At 48.0% G+C, this 21,150-nt stretch overlaps 1 protein-coding gene across 4 annotated transcripts in view; it reads right to left on the reverse strand.

Moving 5' to 3' along the window:
- Positions 1-274: 274 nt before the first annotated feature.
- SLC44A2 (solute carrier family 44 member 2) overlaps positions 275-21,150 on the reverse strand; it is a 40,584-nt gene continuing 19,708 nt past the window's right edge. For 2 of the 4 annotated variants that reach the window (XM_044994629.1, XM_044994630.1), the window contains exons 2-22: positions 20,398-20,446; positions 20,044-20,117; positions 18,853-18,937; positions 17,882-17,966; positions 17,149-17,265; positions 16,894-16,954; positions 16,163-16,286; positions 15,534-15,617; positions 14,549-14,661; positions 13,638-13,769; positions 11,985-12,084; positions 11,128-11,220; positions 10,796-10,883; positions 9,834-10,096; positions 9,611-9,705; positions 8,541-8,644; positions 7,991-8,064; positions 7,358-7,428; positions 6,985-7,073; positions 6,361-6,445; positions 275-2,274 (exon numbers count right to left, since the gene is read on the reverse strand). In XM_044994629.1, the coding sequence (XP_044850564.1) occupies positions 2,168-2,274; positions 6,361-6,445; positions 6,985-7,073; positions 7,358-7,428; positions 7,991-8,064; positions 8,541-8,644; positions 9,611-9,705; positions 9,834-10,096; positions 10,796-10,883; positions 11,128-11,220; positions 11,985-12,084; positions 13,638-13,769; positions 14,549-14,661; positions 15,534-15,617; positions 16,163-16,286; positions 16,894-16,954; positions 17,149-17,265; positions 17,882-17,966; positions 18,853-18,937; positions 20,044-20,117; positions 20,398-20,446 (2,093 nt within the window). In that variant the 3' untranslated portion in view covers positions 275-2,167. Of the gene's footprint in view, positions 5,213-6,360; positions 6,446-6,984; positions 7,074-7,357; positions 7,429-7,990; positions 8,065-8,540; positions 8,645-9,610; positions 9,706-9,833; positions 10,097-10,795; positions 10,884-11,127; positions 11,221-11,984; positions 12,085-13,637; positions 13,770-14,548; positions 14,662-15,533; positions 15,618-16,162; positions 16,287-16,893; positions 16,955-17,148; positions 17,266-17,881; positions 17,967-18,852; positions 18,938-20,043; positions 20,118-20,397; positions 20,447-21,150 lie in introns of all 4 variants that reach the window. The other 2 variants (XM_044994627.1, XM_044994628.1) reach the window with 1 other exon arrangement.

Genomic DNA, 21,150 nt, shown 5'->3' on the forward strand with positions numbered 1-21,150 from the left:
CATTTTTAAGGTCAGGCTTGACAAAGCCCTGGCTGGGATGATTTAGTTGGGTTTGGTCCTGCTTTGAGCAGGGGGTTGGACTAGATACCTCCTGAGGTCCCTTCCAACCCTGAGATTCTATGATTCTATGAGATCATCTATGCTATGCTTCAGTCTGGTGTGACTTTATGGCTAAGGGGCTATACCAGTATCTAAGATCTCTGTTGAACAGAAGAAGCAGTATTGACCAATAACAGTACTGGAGCTCATGGGTACAACTAATAAAAACAAAATGTACAAAACCAAAAAACCCTTTAATATTTTAGATATAAAACAATTCTCATATCTTACAAAAAATACTACAGGATCAAAAGGTTACTAGAAATAGGTATAAAAAAGTAAAATATAACCTTTAGCACAAATTAAATGTTACAATTAACTAGCCAAATTAAAATATTTGAAATAAAGAATTCCTTTTTGTTTAAAAAATAAAGAGAGAGTCCAGATAACCTCACAATGCCTCTTTGCACCTCTGTGCTCCTGCATCATTTAGAAGCTGTAAACCATCCAAATAGCCCCACTGCAATTTGTTTAAGCAGATTACAAATAATAAATGAAGTCATGAGGTTGGCCACCTTTCCTATCCCCAAGAAGGCCCCATCTAAACTAGTGAAAACAGAACCTGTAATTTACAGCTAGCAGTAGCAACGGTGGATGCCCTAGTGCGGCCCGAGACCTGTCCTTTTTCCCCACCATCTTGGCCAGCCCTGCTCACTGGTAAAAAAAAACAAACGGAGTCCTGTCTACTCTGCGGTACATTACCAGTTTTGCCAACATTGGACACAGTCAGAGATGACGACCATTTAAAGGAAACTACAGTGATTCTTAACATGCCTGATAACTTAATTTGCAACACTGGGCTTTGTGGCATTCCGGTCTCACTTTTTCTCTCACACACATTGCTGGTGTTTCTCTAGGTGGAAGCTTCCCTTGGACTGGAACTTCCCAGCAGGCGCACCCATCAGATGGTAGAGTTCACAGAATACAGTGGCTTTCAAAACTGTGAGGCAAGTTTGTTTGTTTGACCCTTTGGTTTCTTTTACCACAGTTAACAATACTTTTACATTAGCCAACTCTTTTTTATATATACACATATATATAAAGCAACAGTAAGCATCCTTTCTTTCCCATGCATTCAAATGGGTTTTTGCATATAATGCTGGATTTTTCCAATAAACCAAACAAGTTAAAGGTACAGAAGCAGCACACTCCTGGGCTGTCAATCTCACTAGAGACAAAACAAATACATAGAGTTTTCATCAGTAATACTAATGACTATCCAGACATGCACGCTCCCTACCAAGTGCTTCTCTGAGTATTTTGCATTTCCTCTGCTGTTCAAGTTCTACAGCTTGATTAACACTGCAGATTTCTCTTCTGTCCCTGCCATCGTCCATGAAGACGAGGCATTAATGGGTGCATTCCTCAATCAGTTCAGGTACTTAATGTGTCCAGCATGGTAGTATCTGAGTGCAGTCAAGTAGGTTAGTGATGTTCTAGCAAGTTAATGGAGGAGGTAATCATATAGTTTTACTGGTGTGACAGATTTAGTAGTTTTATTTTAAAATTCATTTGGTGTCTGTGAATCTGTGATTGGTGCTGGCTTCACACCTGTAGACTGAATTCAGTCTCTAGAATAGATGGAGATGGACAAAGGCAGGGCAAGTTAACCTTTCATCAGTGGGCCTCAGCTGTAAACTGACCAATTCACTTCTTCATCTCTCTCCTGAGACCAACAAAGTCCCAGTAGCGTTGGGTTCTGCAGTACTGAATACCTGTCTACTAGGGCAGTGGGCTCAGTTTTTAGTTAGCATTGCCTAACAATCTTACATAGAACTATTGACACTAATCCCTTCTCTCGATCTGAGGAAGGAAAATCCAGCAAAATGCTCTCCAGAAACAATTTCCACTGCTCTGGCCAAGCTTGTGGCCAATGCAGAGGCTGACAGCCAAAGCCGTCCATGGTAATTTGAGTAAAGGATACTGCAGTTCACAATGTACTAACAAGGTTTGAATATTGGACTAAGAGCACTTAATGCTGTATGTTATCCATGCAGCGTTGCTCCTGAAATGGAAACTGGGAAGGGACAAATAGAAGTGAAGAGAGCAGTGAGGAAAGAGGAGGCTGCTATGCATCCAAGTGACCTTTGTTTGTCTTGTTCAGAAGTTTTTTCAGGTCAGACGACATGAAGTAAGGCTTTTCAGATGAACCATCATTACGTTCCAGGTCTTCCACTGCAGGAGGGAGGGGGGGGTTAAAATTCAGAGCTTAAGTACTGCAGGGTTGTAAACACCTCAGACTAGAACCAGTTACTGGGCTTGCCAAGCCCCGTAGGAATAAATTTGTTTTCAGTGCCATTTAAACAGCAGGTGCTCTCACATCTGCATGCCCAAACTTTTCATGATTCAGACTGAGTTGAATGCTGGGGAAAGTTGCTGTGGTCCCTGTGATGGAAGGTGCAGTTAAGAAGTCTAGAGACAGACAAGTGCTAAAAGAACAGATGTAATACTCATCCGTTAAATACCTAGTTGAGATGTGGATGCCCTTCTGCTTCTCACAGGCAGTGCATGTATGTGTATTCTGTCTTTCTTCTAAAACCCTTGATATATGCAGCTTCCAAATGTAAAAGTCACAATTACACTTGTACCACTCCCATTTTAAAGACAGAGTATTGGACTCCTGAAGGGAGGCTGTTTATCAACATCTATTTGGAAGGAGCAGGGGGTCTAAAGTGTGAGGTTACAAATCAGCTAAGACAGTGGCTCCTCCTATATGAACAGAACAGGTTCCTCAATACTACCATTGCCTGGAAATACAGAGATTACCATTACTTCGGGATAGTGTGGCAAGACAGTGCTCATTCATTGTTCTTCAGTATAGCGTAACTGCTCATGACTTGATTGTAAAGCAAGTCACTTGTTATTTGTTTGGCACAGTTCACCTAGTGTACAACACCCTTGTCAACATACAGTACATAGATAATATGCATCCGACGAAGTGGGTATTCACCCACGAAAGCTCATGCTCCAAAACGCCTGTTAGTCTATAAGGTGCCACAGGACTCTCTGCTGCTTTTACCTACATAATAATTAGGCATGTCCCTGGCACAGAATATATTGTTCAGACGCTAGCCGTTCAAAGCAGAGCAGCAGCTCCAGCAAAAGCCATAGGAGACTAACAGCCAAAAATCACAGAGACCATCAGCTTCATAGCTTAGTGAAACAGTCCTGGAATATTTTGAGGTTGATGGCATAGTGATGAGGGCACGAGCATCAAAACCCAGCAACTTTTTCCTAAAAGGATAAGACTCAAAATATGGGAACCTTGTTTGGATGGGAATTTGTAATGCAAGATTTGGCAATGTTTGCAGAATTGAGTCCTCAAGGAAGAGACCCTTCCTAAATCAATCAATCAAAATAAGACAACAAACCCCACACAACATCCTTCTGGTCCTTGATATAGTAAGGAGAAAATAAGGAAGATCCATCGGGTGTTTGCGGGCATATGTTTTAGATGCCGAAAACTTTAAAAACTGGCCATCCGTCAAATCTCTCTAGATTCAGTTGTACTATTTCTGTCCACCATCATGCTGCAACACCTTCCAAATGTAATATCTGCCATTTTCTCTTGCTCTTCCAGTCATTAACACTGGGTACATAATCACAGATTCTTGTGGCATCTAGACTTGATGGATGGTCTAGTGGCTAAAGGGAAATCATAGTAGCTATTTAAGGAGTCCCTTTCTGTTCTGTGTAGCTCAGCTTCAGTTATTTTCTACCCAACTGTCCTGACTGTGCTGGGCTGTGAGCTAAGAAGGTGCCAGGATCTTATTTGAAACACCTGGAGGCTATAACCCTGGAAAGCTGCTTTACCCCCTCCATCTATCTTTCTCATGGAAAAATGGGACAAACATCATCTGAACTACCTCAGGAATGAGCAGAGTTCTGTAAGTCGGTTACCACAAAGATCCGCCATCTTCCATTTAGTTACTAGTTAAGCGAGTAGCCAACCAGGAAGTGGGAGACAGACTGAAAGAATTCTATACAAGTCAAGCTGTACATACGAGTGAAAAGATCAATTAGATTTTTCGACTTTAAAAAAATTATATTAAAAAAAATTCCTGCCAACTTGTTCATTCCCCAAAAATAACCTCTCTGAAGAGTCAGTGTGAGAAAACAGCAACTACAAGTTTCCTACTTTAAACAGAGAGAATTCCATTTTGGGACACAAAGGTTTCCAGGACCCTCATGGACACAACAACAGATTTGAAAGTGAAGCATATGCCACCTAGTAAAGAAAACTTCAGATCTGCCAGCTCCACTTTGCATAGAAATAGTAGTGAGAAAAGTGGTTAATTTCTCTTTGCAGCTAGCTTGGGGCTGAGCAATAAAGAGGAAAATATAGTTGCATCCAGAACAGATTGACATACGGGCAGCTGTAAACCTCTTGATCATTCTACAAATTAGCATCTCACCAACTGTAAAGAGAAATGGCTCCCCCACAAATAGAGCATAGAACAGGACAGAGCAAAAATCAGTCAACTTTTAAGGGACATTCCAGAAGTAGCTATAATGCCCCTTTCATTATGGGCAATTGAGAGTAGAGGAGGATGCAAGGTAATTTTTTTAATGAGTGAGATATACGCTATCCTGGGTCTCTATAAACCCAACTTTGGCTTCTGTGGAGGCAGAGTCTTGTTGCTTAGGTAACATTTTGCTAACCTATCATGCATCAATGGACAGGTGGGACTCGAGCTTCATTCTAGGAGATGATTATGTCAAACGCACAAGAGTCCCAATTACAGTTCCACCCATTTTGGTACAAGAATATTAGTTGGGGGAAGGAACATGGATTTGATACAGCATTCACCCACTTGCACTGTCCTTCCAAAATCAACACCCCCGTCTACCCTCAAGAATTCCAAAGACAAGCAGCTGAAAATCATGCACCACCAGGGTGGAGCCTTGGAAGAATGCCACACAATTACAGATTGGCTGGGTGAGCACAAGTCTTCTACAAGACACCCACATGTGCTAGCCCTCCCTGCTCAGAGAGCCGAGCTATCAGCACTTTTGGATGATTCTAGGCTCCCCTTCAGCAGGATTTCACTCAGCTCTGGGGACATGTAGTAAGGTCGCTCAGGAGATCCATCATTCCTCTCCAGGTCTTCACCTTTTCGCAACCCCAGGAAGATGAAGGAAGTGGCCACGGAAAGGAGGAGTGGGAAGCAGTGGAGGAGCAAGGAGAGCAGCATAGCAAAAACAAGAGAGAAGAACAACAGAGGGAGGGAAAAAACTGAAGTTAGTTGCAATTAGATTCCACCACCAAGATCAAAGCACCAAGAAATTTAGAGAGACTAAAACAGATTACAGAGAGTCTAATTTTAGGCTACACATTTCTACTGCTACCAAGCATGGCGTACAGGAGCTGCTTGTTAGAGTGGTGATGGGAGTGGTGAACAGGGAGAGGCAGAAGAGAACGTCACAGTTTTAGAAATGATAGAAGGAGTTAGCTTTCAGGGGTTCTTCCATCATCTCATTTTATTCAGGGTTTTAAATCACTGATGCCGAGTTGGTGCATGCGCATTTTTGTACGCAGCTCTTCGGGGGAGATTTTGAAGACTTGTACTTCTAAATCCTTTGGCATTTTGAAAGATTTGCCCAAGTGCTCTAAGCCCTGGGCTCATCCTTCCCATTGCAGCCCATGCACAAGAGGCAGCGTTTGAGATTAATGGAGCTGTGATGCAGAAAACAGAGGAAAGCTGGAGGTTTGCGAGGGCCCATAACAGCCTTTAATAGCAATGAGAAGTATGGGGAAGCCCTAGACTAAGGAAAAAAGTATGACACCTCAATTCTTGGGAACAGGGAGGATGGAGATTGGAGTGTCCTTTTGTGGTGTGCTGCTCTCTTTTATAATTTAATTTAATAATGGAGATATACCCATCTCCTAGAACTGGAAGGGACCTTGAAGGGTCATTGAGTCCAGCCCCCTGCCTTCACTAGCAGGACCAAGTACTGATTTTGCCCCAGATCCCTAAGTGGCCCCCTTAAGGACTGAACTCGCAACCCTGGGTTTAGCAGGCCAATGCTCAAACCACTGAGCTATCCCTCCCCCCCTAAGCAAAAGCCATGTCGGTGGAAGTAGTTCAGTAGAGCAGAAGCAAACTATGAAGTGACAAGTAGTCAAAGAAAGGTTGCATGAGCCAAACACAACAGAACAGTTCCACAGGCCAGCCCTCTGGGGTGACAGAGGTGTAGCCACAAAGTAGTACAAAGTAATATTCAACTGAGCACCAAAACCCAAGCGGCCCAGTTACTTACAGAAGCAAAGGAAGAGGGTGTCCACACACATGGCATAGACGCTGAAGAATCCATGTGCAATGAGATAGGAGCCCACGATCACCGTCTGTAAGAGAAACCGGATTGTCACCTCAATGCTGAACCCAATTATTTTGGGGCAGTTCTCTGCCCTGTGTTAGGAGGTCAGACTAGATGATCACAATGATCCCTTCTGGTCTTGAAATCTATAACCTGATACCAGTATGGAGAGCAAGATGCTGCAGAAGGTCCCTTGAAAGAGAGAAAAGACCTGCTGAACTCCATTCACGGTTCCCCCTTCCGTTTCCATAGGAAAAGAGAAATGGCCCTGCCCAACCTGATTCAGGCACATGGAGGCACAGTAGCACCAGTGAATGGAAGCTGGCCAGGCTTGGCTCAGTGCAGCTGCCTGGATGTGCCTATAGGGAGATGTGCTTCTGCATTAATTGGCTGACTCCGCAGAGAAGCCAAGGTTTGAATGGGAAACTGAGAATGAGCTCTCCTTCCTTTACAAAGAGGGACTCCTTGAGGACAGTGAGTAGGGGAAGCTTTCTCTGCTCAAGCTGCATATGTTCTGGAGAAGGGCTAACGTCCCTAAATTCATTGTAAGGCAAGTAAGATACCCACCAGGATAGGGACCCAATAGTAATTGAGAGTAGGTGCACTGTCCTGAACCACATCTATCCGCTGGGAGAAGAAGAAAAAGGCGAGGATTCCTAGAGAGGAGAAAATCATAAGAGATGTTTGTGAGATGCACTAGCGACAAGCAAGAAAGGGCAGCATTATGGGGGGCTGACGAGGGAGGAGGAAGGTGAATTTAGAGATCTAGTAGGGGGATTATGGAAAGGAAGTTGGTTCCTGGAATGGCTGGGGAGATTTGCAAGGGGTTGAGAAGATGCAAGGACATGCAGCTTTCGCCAGTCTCTCTACAACAACAGGGTTCAGGGGGAGGGGCTTAACCGAAGTAAGCCCTGGCAGAGGACTGAGATCCCAAACTTACCAACACTTCCCACGATGAGGAGTTTACCAAGGAAGAGCAGAAAATCTGTGACTTTATCTAAAACAGCCACCCTGAAAACAGAGAGAAGTGCATGTCTTTCCGTACCCTCCAGGAAGGGGGGGGGGGGGAGTGCATCCAAGCTCCTCTGTGGTAAAGACAACCCAGGATAGGAGTTGCTAAGGGGCTAAAGACACAATGGTTTGTGCAAACCTAGAGCCAATATGCATTTCCCACCTGATATCTGGCAGATACACAGACCTTGGATATCCACAGTGAGAGTCAGTTGTTCACACAGGCCTCTGAAATGGTTTCAGATACAAAAGCCACCTTTACATATCCCCAGAGAGGCTACTTCCAAGTGAGACTAGAATATCTCCCTGTCCTCTTACCTCTAGCTGCTGCCTCTTATTCTCTATTCCCAACATACCTTCTTCCACAGGTCACCCATCTATTAATGGTCACCTGTCTATGCGTGGCAAGGCATCCCAAGCTGCTTTCATGGATTTGTCACGTCATGCCCTCAGTCAGCTACCCTGGCCAAGCCTGGTAAATAGTAGCCCTGGGGAAGAGGAGCCATTTCCTTGTTGGGTAGTCTTGGAGGAGGGAGGATTCCACCAGTTTCCAGGTTCTTACCTGATAATGTTCCTCATGAGCAGGAAGAATGCATTCTTGGCTGAAGTGCAGAAGTTGGTGCCATAGATGGCAATCTGGGACGGATCACAAAGGAGGACACAGAGAGGAAATGGGGTTACTCAGTAGCAGTCATGGTCTCTTCCAGAAGATTTTGCCCTGAAGCCTAAAGATTGTCACCAAACTGTCGCAGTACAGATTAGTCAGTCAGAGCCGCATTAGGGTAAAGAAACCCCCCTGCCCTTTCACCACACTGCCAGGGCAGAATGTGCCAAGCGGCCATTCTGTCTGAAGCCTGTGCCATCTGTCACTAGTACACAGGGCAGATCTGACCTCCTGATCTTGTGGACACTGCTGGATGTTGGGTCACTAACATAAGACAGCCAATGCCTCTTAAGACCTAAATGAGATCTTCATGGAGCTCGGGGAAGCCAACCATTGATGGGGTGGGAAGGAGTGTTCAGAAGCAGTCCCTTTTGGAGAATCTCAAAATGTACTGTGACCTTCCTCATTCACTGGATATTTGGTGGCATTCTTAAACTGGGGTCCTCACCATGATGTATGCATTCCTGTTCAGGAACTTGATAAATTTTTCCAGGCACCAGAAGCAGCATTTGAGACAGGTCAGCAGGAACTTGGCAAACTTATTCTCAGCAGCTAAAAGCACAAGAGACACAGTGGAAAGAGTGTGGAGCAGAAGAGAAAGTTGTTCTTTGAAACAGCAATTCTTCTAATATAAAAAATCTCAGCACCAGACACCTTGCACCCTGCAACACACCCCTCCAACCCCCATCCTGTGCACAGTCCCCACCCATATCAGTTCTCCAGCCATCTCTCTTTGCTCCTTTCAGCTTAACCCTATGTCACAGCACCATCACTTTGACAGATGTAACTGGCAGAGATACTTTCAGGAAACATAAACCAATTTTCTTTTTTAGCCATCCACAATCAAAAGTGTCCTCAGAGAAGAAGCAAGCAGCAGTCCCTCACTTCATCCTGGGCATCCCATGTCAGTTTTAGGTTGGGTATTCCAGTTAGCCACAGCCATCACACCAGTGGAAGCACTGGGATTTTAGTATTCTTGTCTGGAGTGAGAGCCCTACCCACTAGACTGTACTACTCCTGTGGACAGAGAGGGTGCTCTGGAGAATCATACCGGGAGGAAGGTCTCACGTGTCGCTCTTGCGCTTTAATTCACAGCTCACATTTCACAGTCACTGAAGTCATTCAGTCAGACCAGGACTGTAACAGGGTGTCAAGTGCAATTCTGCACAGAAGTCCAGAGCCATTCTACTGACTCACTGCCAGTCAGACCAAGTGGGTTAGTGCCTACCCAAGAGGAGTATGTAAGGTCTCTCTGCCCACAAAGGCAGAAAAATCTAGAGAAGAGGGGGTCTGACAGAGAAAGCCTTTAGGAACAGCTAGGCTCAGAAGGAAGCACAGAGCAGTACCTATGTAATCAGATACAAAGGTAAAGGAAAAGGGAACGTTTGAAGTAGGGCAGGAATACCATCTGCTTACACGGACCAAATTATTCTGAGTTGTGACTCGACATGGAGAAACCTTGCTCACCTTGTTTGTCCCCCACCTGCCCTTTCCCAAAAACTGTCCTCAACTGGGTACCTTTCAGCCTGTGATCCAGATACTCCAGAAGGACCCTGATGATCTGGACAATGGCAAGAATCAGAGACCCAAAGGCCAACGAGCCAGTGTGATACCTGCCATGGGGAAGAAGAGGAGAGGACCTCTGTTAGATGCAGCTTCTTGGCATTTTTGCTTTTAAGTTATTTCTCCTGTAGCCAACAAGAAAACCCAAACCTCTCTTTGGAAAAGCTCCAGTGCTCACCTGAGTGCCCGGCCGAAGGAGGAGAAGAGGGGGAAAGCCGGCATGTCATCGGGTTTCTTGAAGGCCCAATAATAGGAAGCAAAGGCTCCGGCTAGCGTGACCTGGCCCAGCGCAATCACAAAGTTGGCCAGCCAGAAGAACATAAAGGCATTATAGATCTGGAAGATGATGAGGTATTTGTGGTAGGCCGTCTCTCCCCCATAGAATGCAAAGAGGCAGCGGGCTTCTGGGCACTGCTTGGTGATGTTGGTCATATTGAATGTCTAGAGAAAATCAGAGACGCTTAGATATTGCAGAGATGAGGACCATACAAGAACCAAGATAGACAGTAGTTCTCGACAACCCAAAAGCCATTTCTGGAGTTTGAGTCCAGGAAATTATTTTTCACTTCCCGTACACCACGTTCAACCCCAGAAGCAGTTGCATTTCAGATGGGTAAAAGAACTTGTCTACACACACTACTCACTGAGCCCCTGGGAGTACTGTGAAGATCTCTGGTGCCTCAACATCACAAGGGCAAGGGGTACAGGCATGAACTAAGCTCAGGGCGCAGAGTCAGGAACTCCCAAGTTCTAATTCTCACTCAGACACAGGACTTCCTTTGCAACCTCAGCCAAGTATGTGCCTCAGTTTCTCCTCTGGAAAATGGGAATATATATTTCCCACTCTCAAGAGGGGCTTGGAGATGGACAGGGTTAAGCATATACAATGGTTAAAGGAGGATTATGAGGGGAGGAGAGCAATCAACAGATATGAAGAGTGTAAATATGAACAAAGGGTGGGGAGGGGAGGTTATAGTTTAGCTAGCCCGAGAGACTGTCACAGCAAATGGAGCCATATGGTACTCCAGGGATGGAGGCTACAGTAGCTGCCAAACTGGCTTTTGCACAATATGTCTGCTCAAGAGACTAATCTTATTAAGCCCAACATGTTCAGTTGTGACTATTCAGAGAGCCCCTCACCTCTGGTATGCAGGTCTGCCCAGCATAATCACATTTAGACGTTTCGTTAAACACCTTGTAGACAGCCTCATTAGAAGTAGATAAGAAACTGGGAAGAAGCAGTTAAGGGGATTCGACTTTCTGAGACTGGACCCAATTCTCTATCTGTCCCATACAGACCAGCTCTTACCATCCTGCTTAACACTTTTTTTTTTTAAATTTGATCATGAGACTGGATACATGTAAGTAAATAATCCCACAACATTTCTAGCCTTCTGAGGGATGTGTGATTTCTGCCCCCACCACACCAGGCTGGAGGTGGAGGTGGAGGAGAGAGGAAGATGGAAGGATACACAGCGGTGCTGGCCCAGTAAGCAATGCAGAGACACACCAGGAAGAAGGTGCACAGAGGAAACACCAGCGACGTCATGATGTGACCAACAGCCCTGCCAGGGAAGAGAGAATCAGTAAAAATAACAAAAACCCTCCCATTGCAAGGGAAATCCAAACAGGTGGAGGAGAAACCATCCAGACAGCAGCTTGCTTTGCATAGCCCCCAAACCTCCTGTCACGGAGTGTGGGGGAGTCAGGCCCTGCACCCCCGGCTCCCTGCCGATTCACCAGGACTCTCAGCCAGCCAGTAAAGCAGAAGGTTTATTTAGACGACAGGAACACAGTCCAACACAGGTCTTGCAGGCACAGATAACCGGATCCCCCCGGTTAGGTCCATCTTGGGGGCCTCCCAGCCCCCCTCGGGGATCAGAGCCCGGTCTCCCTGCCTCCCCTCTCTTCTCCAGCCAACTCCCGTCTGCCCACCCCCCTCCGGCCCCTCCTCTCCCCTCTGCCTCTTTCCCGGGCCAGCAGGTCACCTGACCCCTTTTGTCTCCAACAGCTTTAGATGCACCTTTGCAGGGAGGGGCCGGGCCATCAGTTGCTAGGAGACAGAGTGTCAGGCATTTGCTGCATGGACTTTTGCTGCTAGATACTTAGGAACTGTACCCAGCCCCCAGTGCGAACAGTCCCACTTCGTCACACCTCCCACTACAGGTTTGGAATCGCCACTGCGCAGCCATCTCTTTCATGGGCCAGAGGGGAGATGTGGCTTGTGTGTTAGACCCAGCAAGAGTTGGTCCTCACCACCCCCACCCCCCAAGCGAGCACAGCGCTCCCTGCTATTGCGTGTGGCTGCAGCAGTCCACACGAAGCTCACCTGCTGGCTTCCTTGATGAGCGCAATGGCAATGAGGATCCTCTTGCGGAGGAAGATGAGTAACAGAATGATGATCACCTCTATGATGCACAGGATAATTACTGAAAGAGAGAGGGGAAAACTGGAGTCGTACCATGATCAGAGCTCTGAATGCGTGCGGTTTCTTTGTAGTAGGACCCTACAATGCTGGCCCCTAGATATGAGAGCAGCGCACCTTGAAGAGACTACCTCTTCTTCCACCGAGTCCTAAGGAAACCCACCAACTTTGGGTTGGGGGGTAGCATGATCACTGATACACCTGGGTTTAAACTCTATAGAGGCTATGAGCATAGATATCCTCTGTAGGGGAGGATATTTTTTTCCAAATAATTGACCAGGCAGTTGTGCAACGTCATTGTCCTCAGACATTGGTTTCTGAAGGAGTTCTCCCTTCTCTCCAGTTCCCAGGCATCCAGGTTGCAAGATGGACAAAAACTGGCGGCCTTCTCGGCAGCCTCAGCAGAAAGTCAGAGGACTGAAGGGCCATGGAGGATGAACTCTCTTCCCTTTACATCCCCAGAGGAGCTTAGGAAAAAGACACACGTCCTGCCACTGCCCATGCTGGTGGGCCTGTTATGGAGATTGAGGATTCCTGTCTCCAGGTGCAGTCAGTCCAGCACTGAAATTCACATCCCCCCCCGGGCCAGGCATTTCTGCCTGTCGAATGCTGCAATGAACACAGTCTCCTGATTGGGACATCACATATGGAGATATGTGGTGTGATAGACACAGTTGAGAACAGCAGAGTAGTAGAAGGGAGATATACTGGCCACTGGATAAGCAGGTGTCTGTTCCCTGAGTGACCAGAGCAGGGGCTGCTCCAGGCTAATGAAAACACCTGACTCCAATTAACCTGCTAAGAGTCAGGTGAGGCTGTTAAGCACCTGACTCTAATTAAGGCCCCTCTGATGCTATAAAAGGGCTCACTCCAGTCAGCCCAAATGGAGCCAGAGGAGAGGATGTGCGTGCGAGGAACTGGGAGCAAGAGGCGTGCAAGAAGCTGAGAGTGAGTAGGCATCCTGCTGGAGGACTGAGAAGTACAAGTGTTATCAGATATCAGGAGGAAGGTCCAGTGGTGAGGACAAAGAAGGTGTTGGGAGGAGGCCGTGGGGAAGTAGCCCAGGGAGTTGTAGCTGTTGTGTAACTGTACCCGGAGGCACTCTAGACAGCTGCAGTCCACAGGGCCCTGGGCTGGAACCCGGAGTAGAGGGCAGGCCCAGGTTCCCCCCAAACCTCCCGACTCCTGATCAAACACAGGAGGAATTGACCTGGACTGTGGCTTCTACCAGAGGGGAAGGTCTCTGGGCTGTTTCCTGATCCGCAGGGTGAATCTGTGAGGTGAGCAAATCTGCCAATAAGCGCAGGACCCACCAAGGTAAAGGAGGAACTTTGTCACAGTGGGTTCTTGCTGTGCATCTGCAGAGCCCCCACCTAAGACCCCCATCTCCTATTCTTGCAGGACAGCAGGACCTAAAACCCTCATGATGTCTTACTTTCTAGCCTCTTCCTCCAAGCAAACGAGCACAAGAGATGAGCGTATAGGAGCGCTGGTTGTCCCACAGCCCCTTGTTTGTTTGCATTGTACCAGGTCTAGGAGAGCAGAAGTGAGACTTACTGAAGGCCAACCACGTTTGCCTCAGGTGGAGATAGACACGCAGATCCGTCTGGAATCCCAGGTCCTTCAGGGTAACATCAGAGCCTGCTTCTCCTTTTAGACGGACATATTCCAGGGAACAGTGGATAATTCCTGCAGTGGAGAGCAGAGATTTGACTGCCTTAGAGTGAAACTGTTAGCAGCCTCTGATTAACCTCATGCTCAGAGTATCTGCTACCCAGCGGGAACTATCCTTAAAAGGAGACCATGGGGAGGGTCTGTCAGCTCTCTGGGATGCAAGAATGAGGAGACTTCAGTCAATGCGTATCTACAGGAGCAACTTCTCTCTAACCATTCAGAGGAGCTCCAGGCAAAGAAACAACTGATAACTGGAGAGGGCCTCTGGCCCCAGCCCCATACAAACTAGGGTTAAGTGACAGACCAAAAGATGTCAGCCAGTTTAGTCAGGTCTCCCCACCCAGCAGATGTTCATGTATGTTCCCACCCTGGTCTACACAAAATGTACATGCTGGATATGGTCCAAACTTGCCTCCTTCCTGGAGCTTACTTAATTTTTATTGTTAATGTAAACAAACTTCTGACTAAGGTTGGCTGTTCCTCAGCTTTTCCTTGCAAAACTCCCTATCCCTCTGCCTCAGAGAGGGATATTTCCATCCTCTTTTGTATCCTGGGTTGGAAATAATAGGATCCACCTGCTGGCATAAGTCAGCGGAAATAACTGCATCTTTAGGTAGAAGAGCCCTGCAACCCTACTGCAGTATCACAGTGAAACAGAAGAGACTAGAACACAGACTGAGCGGCTGTGACCTCAGTCACTAAACCAATCTCAGATAGTTCTGCAGGGTGAATGCAAGAAGAGAAACCCTGGAGCCAGCCTCATGTCAGAGACTCTGAGCTCAGCTGCCACTCACCATATCCGAGCACCAAGATCACCAGCACAATCATAACCCAGATCATGATCCCAGCAAGGAAGCGAAGCAGGACAACGAAGATGAAGCTGAACACCATGGCAATCACGAGACCTCTGTGGAGGGGAGAGAGGCAAGTTCATGAGCACAGAACCACCTGCAGAAACGAGCCCACGTCAGAGCTTCCCATTTTCTGTGCCCTGCAGCTTTGTTCCATTAACTGATTTAGTCTCTTGTTTTTTTCCTGTGAACTTCAACAGCAGCAGAAGGGGCTAAGTTGGCAGCCTTGCTGACTGAAGTCCTCTCTCCCCAGAGCAGATGCAACAAACAGCCTCAGAGCAAACTTTCCCCTAAACTGCCTTCTCTGTGTCTCCCATTCCTGGAGGAGGGCGGGGAAAAGAGGTCAGTCCCCAATGCCTGTTCAAATCCTTGGTCTCTAGATGGCGGCTACCAGCAATGGGGGCAGTTAGTCCTGGCAACACGTGTCCTGATAAGAACTGGACCAAGACCCACCAAACTCATTGCACACAAGATGCCCAACTCTCAGAGGTGAATGACTCAGCCACTGCCACATTGGTGGTGGATCAGAATCGGGGGTGGGCGCAGAAACCAACAAAGAAAAACAAACCCTGGATTCCTTTCAGATCCCAAACCAGCCAGTCTCTCTAAACTCCTTTATTTTAACACAGTTCCACTACCACCTTTTTACCATCAGCAGAGTGGAGTGGAACCTGCCCCCGCCCCCACCCCCCCGCCCAGCCTCATTACACAGGGGATAGAAAAACCCTACAGCTTCCATAAGCAGCAGGCTTTGATACGTATTCATTCAAATGCCGCACTGTTCTCAGACAGCACATGTTCTGCCAGACTCTGTACCCATTAAGCACTAGTGGCTCCCTGGCTCTGTTCCCATACAGCTCTGTCTGGAAGGAGGTCGGACATCATGCTTTTTGTATGCATTAGCTCAGCCATTCAGGTCTCTGCTTACATTATTATCCAGTGCCAGGAAACTGTGTAATCTTCAAAGATCTTCATGGCCAGTTGTCTTGCTTCCAGAACCATGTTTGCTTTTCTGGAATTAAGAACAGCAGGGAGTGGGGGGGGGGGGGGGGGGGGGGGGGGGGGGGAAAAGGCATGTCAGTTTCTGATCAACCCTGCACTCTTTATAGGCCAACCAAGGCCCTGTCGGTGCCAGGATAAGAATTGTTCTCACTGAACATCCTCAAAACTACCTCACTGTCTTCCTTCAGACGCCTTTTTAGAGCTCCGCTGTGATGCCTACAAACATTTTGCTAGTGACTCGGTGGTTGTTGTGCTGGTGCTCCCCCAGCTGTCTGTCAGTCTCCACCTCTTTCTGGTCTTTATACTTGGACTGTAAGCTCTTTAGGCCAGGGACCCTCTGTTCTGTGTTTGCACAGAGCCTACCACAGTGGGTTCCTGGTCCAGGACTAGGGCTCTTAGGTGCTACCACAACACAAGTAAATAAGTAGTATTTCACCATCAAATTATTTACCATGATGCCTTCTGGTCATGTTCTAACATGACCAATTTTCCTAGCGAAGACAAGCCCAGAGGCACCCAGGATACCTCGCCTCAGAGATGAGGCTCAGAACTCACTTGGCCCCCTCCACCAGCTCTGTCACACTCCTTCGTTGTCCCAGTCCATCGTCAAAGGTCGTGTCGTTCCCAACCATGATGACCCCTTTCTTGGTGTTGATTGCTGGTAAACACCTGTGCGCCACTGAGGGATGAAGCATAAGAGGCACAGGTGAACTTTGGAGAGCAAAGCAGTCTAATCACCACTTGCCTCATCAGAAAAATCCAGTACCCTCAGGTAAAGGCTAACAGGAAGTGCTTTACACAAGTGTCAATACCACTAACACCATTTTACACATATATGGAAACTGAGGCACAGATTAGGGAAGGAACTCTGCCACAGTTCCACATCAGATCAGCAGCAGAGCTGGGTTTAGAACCTGGCTGGTTCCCTTGCTCTCATCACCATACTGCACTCCCAAACCCAGCAGCTGGTCTGCTCCTGCTCTTATCCAGCAATTTAATGGGGGTTTTGCTCAGTCACTGCCATCTCCAATACCCTGTCCCAGCTGGCTGGATGTGCCACTGGGGGAAGGAACCTGTACCCTTGTATTTGCAGGTCTCTTCCAAGCAACTTGCAAGGGAATGAACTGGAGCAAATCCTAGGTAGGGGGACACAGAGATGGATGTACATTGCCCTCACATGCTGTTGCACCAGAGGCAACAAACCCTGTCTGAACTGAAACACTGGCCATATTCAGTTCCCAGGACCCTTCCCAGCCTCTTTTCCTCTGCTCCCCAGTCAAACTCACAGGGTTTGCTGGGAGTGATCATGGACGGACAGTCTCCATCCTTCAGCACTTTTGGGAGGCTCTAGGAGAGAGAGAGACACAAGTTTAAATGAAATTCTCAGCCTGAAAATTTCTATACCATTCACTCTTCCTCTGGAGAAACATGCAAGCATCAGGTTAACATCAGAGAAAAAAGAGTCTAGAATGGCACCATACTGGGACCAGTTTTGAATAGTTTACTTCTAAAATACATCCCTTTCCTTTAATACAACTCACCTTCTGCGGATTGTCAAATCCTGGGACGCAGAACTGCTTGTAGTACTCAAAGTCTTTGGTTTCTTTCCTGGCATTCAGGTACGTGAGATACTGCTCTGGGCACTTATTCACACAGATCTGAAAGAGTTCAGACATGCACAGTACTTAAGACTGAAAGAACTGAGTGGGGCTATATAAGATCTAAGTATCATTATTAATCAGAGAGGAGCGGATGAGACAGACACCAGGTCACTGCTCCCTCTTGGGTGAGGGGCAGCAGTCTGCTAGCCAGCATCCAGTCTCAGCCTACAGTTCAACGCTTGCCCATCGTGCCATAAAACTCAAAGCAAATCACCAGGAGAAGCCACTCATTTTTGCTCCTGTTCCTGCACCTTTCTCTGTTCAGGCTCTCAGTTGTTGCAATGCCCAGGCACAACCAAGAGAGGGCATCCCGCACCAAGTAGCTCCTCTCTCCCTAAAGACTGAGACACAAACACCGGGAGACGCGTGCTCTACATACCTGGCACAATACCCAGTGCCCACCCAGTTACAGGATTCCCTCATGGCTGACTGGAAAGCAACACCCCTTGCTCCCCGGGCGGTGGTCTGCATGTTATCTGCAAGGACATTTGCTAAGAATAGCCCGTGGGACACTGCAAAGCTCTTATTTAAAACCTTCCAAATGAGAACAAAGCAGGGGTCGCAGCAGCGAGTGGTGTTTGGGAGCGTGAGACGCTGCGGAGAGCTGTGTTACCTGTTTGGTCGGACACTGGAACTCCAGCAACACCAAGGGGCTGGCGCACTTTAGGATGTTGAAGTAAAACAGGAAAGGCTTGTTCCTGCAAACAAGACGACATTTCAGTTTCTGGACTCTCCTGTCCAAGAGGGGACCCAGGAACCTCCCGCACCACCTATTCTACTTCAGGCCTGAAGTGAGACCCTGCGCTGCCTTGCCCATCCGACTGCAGTGGAGAAGTCACACTGTCCTCCCACAGCCAAGACAGCTGAGTGCTTTCGAAACATTTATACTGCTTCCCTTGTCACAGACCAAAGAGCTGGAGCAGGAACCTAAAGTCAAATGCTCTGTCTCACCAGGCTGGAGAACCTAGTTCCAATCCTGCTCTTTTATCTGGCTCCCTGGCAAGTGGTCTAGAGGTTCATCTCTTAGGATGAGAGAATCGCAGCAGTACACGTCCTGGCTGATTAGAACTGGAGCTGCCACTTGGAAAATCATAATGACCCCCACTTGGGTGTGAATAGAGACTAGAAGGCTGTGTTGCTCAGCCCGGGTCCATAGCCTCTACCTGCAGCTCTAGAGGTCTCTGCTGGTTTGATTAGAGCTTTTCTCGCTTTGCCTAGTCTCAGGCAGTGGCAAGTGGAGGGGGCGGGGTGCTCACACAGCCTGAAAAACGGAAGGTAGCACTGAGCAAACAGATAGGATTGTTGGTGTCCCGCTTTATACCTCACAGGAGCTTGGGGTGGGGGGTGGGGAACAGAGGGAAAGGGGCAAATCTCCCCCTTCCTAGCAGCCAGGGGAGGGGAGGGGAGGAGACACAGGTGAATGGAGTTGTAGGGAGCCACGAAATGACGGTTGTAGTATTTTGAGGCTATATTGCTTCTAGAGGTGTTATGGAGCAAAGACAGGACATTACTCAGTGTTCCCATCTAATGGCAAGCCAGCTTTCCTGGCAGTCTTTTAAAGGAAGAGAGATCTCAGACACATACTCATTGGGAGTTCCCAGCTGGCCACAGAACTGCCCACGACTGTCTGTGGGGTAAATCACCTTCCTGGGGTCACCGTGTGTCCATGCTGAGTGGGAGAAAAAAAAGCCACGATTAACCAGGCAACCTTCATTCCCTTCTCCCACCTCACCTGCTGTATCAACCTGCTGAGTCAACCATTGGCCAAGGACCTCCCCCAGTTAGCAAGTGATCTCATATAAACACCCTCCTCCCCAAACAAATCAATGGGGCGGCCTCATCATGGGTAGCCCCACCCAGAGTTCTCCTCTGTGCTGATCTGACATGGCTGTGGATACATGGACCAGTCTCTTCCAGCCTCCCTCTGAAACAGGAGCAGACAGAAAACTGAGGTAGTACATGAAATGACAACCTGCCCCCATGAGTTTTCAGCTGCCGAGGAGCTAAAGGGATTGTCCCAGGGTGGCTGGGCCCTGTGAACAGACCAGGTCTGGCTCCCTTGTGCCAGAGTAGGTGGGCCCAGTCGAGCCCATTAGTAGGTGGGCCAATCGAGCTTGTCAGAGCACAGACAGAGGAGTGACTGGGGCAGGTTGTTCCTGAGCACAGAAACCACAGAGGAGTGGAGCTAACCCTGGGGATGGATCCCTGGAACAAGGGCCCAGGTGCTCAAGGAGGTAACCCTGGTGCTAGCCTTCCAGAAGAAGGGAAGCTGGGTGAAACCAGAAAGCTGCAAGAAGCAGGATTACCAGAAACCCCTTGGAGGAGAGGCCACAAAACACTAGGATAGAGGTGAGCTGAGGAACTGGTTTTGTTGGTTTGGACAATAAACTTTCTTCAGTAATACTGGCCGTGGCAGCATACGCTTGAAAGCTGGGGAGGAGCCCTGCCACGTCACAGTCAGGGATCCTGCCTCGAGGAGCAGGGGCGACTCCACCTGCAAGAGGAGAACCATCCCTCCTACCCAGAAACATCACCTGTTAGTGGCTGGGCACTGGGTGCTGTGCCAAGTACTGCCCTGTGAGCCCCACCCCCCCCAATACATATGTCACAGCACAGCACAGTAAGCATTTAATCACTTGTCAACCTGGTGTTTTTACCCCAATGCCTTTTTAGGGCCTGTCCCCACCAGGATCTGAGCAGAGGTGTTGAGGGTGACAAATGCCACTCGGTTTCCTAAAAAACAGAGAAAGGAAGAGAGGGCCGCATGCTACCTACCTACGATTCCCACAACGACATAGCCAACAGTGGCAATGACGAGGAGGATACAGCAGACGATGTCAGTGCAGCTCCTGACGGAGAGAGGAGAAGTAAGAACAAGATCAGGCACTAGCCCCAGAAAAGCATGGAGACTAGAGCACTCCCTAAGAGCCCCTGCGTCATCCCAGCACCCCCCTGCAGAGACCAATCACATCCACGTTCTAGCTGAGACGTGGCTCCTGCCTCCAAGGTCTCTGCGGCAATCAGCGTTCCCCAGTCACCTATTCATATTATTGCCACTGCAGAGTGTTGGATGAGAACAGGTGAGGAGCACCCCACTCCTATTGCCAGCTGCTGAGAGGCTGCTCTTACCTGTCATGAATGGGACCTTTGAATGATGGGTCATATTTCTGTGGCGTCCCTAAAAAGAAGGTAAGAGGACACTGAGTTAGCCATTCATTTGGAGTAGCATTGGGACAGCAGGGTCAATTTCCCCATCCCTTTCCTCCTACTAGGACCTGTTATGGGGCTACTTCACACTCAGGAGTAGCAGGAACTTGGCAAATATTGGTGTTGGTTAGAGATGACAAATATCCCTTTCATCGGGTGGCAGGGCAGCTGGTAAACTGAAGCCGAGCAAGAGGAAGTGATTTGCCCAAAGGGACACAGCACATCAGTGCAACAGCCAGGAATAGGACACCATTTTCCACAGCTCTAACTACTTGGCAACGTTCCCTCTTTGCCCAGTCTTTGCAGCCACCGGACACAGATTGAGCCAAATCTGGCCCCAGTGGGGTACCCCATGCAGCCCTGCAGCAGTGGGGTACCCCAGAGGGCAGACCATGACCCATTGTATTTACTTTTCAAAATCAGAGTTGTGCACCTCTGCTATGTTATGGTGGGGAAGGTGTGTTGAAGAAGTCTGATTCTAAGTCTAATTGTCTGTTTGTGGCAGTTGAATTTCTTCCCACCAAGAAGAGAAGAACTCAGGAAGCTGTGGGTTAGTAATGAGTTTGGGGCTCTCCTGAGCAGGAGAACTTCAGTTCTATAGACACAGGCAAGAAAGATTCAGAACAGGAAATCACCTCCAACCACCATTTTCTGGGCTGATCCTAGCCATCCCCC

Source organism: Mauremys mutica, chromosome 20, assembly GCF_020497125.1.
Source record: "Mauremys mutica isolate MM-2020 ecotype Southern chromosome 20, ASM2049712v1, whole genome shotgun sequence".
NCBI classification, from domain to species: Eukaryota; Metazoa; Chordata; order Testudines; family Geoemydidae; genus Mauremys; species Mauremys mutica.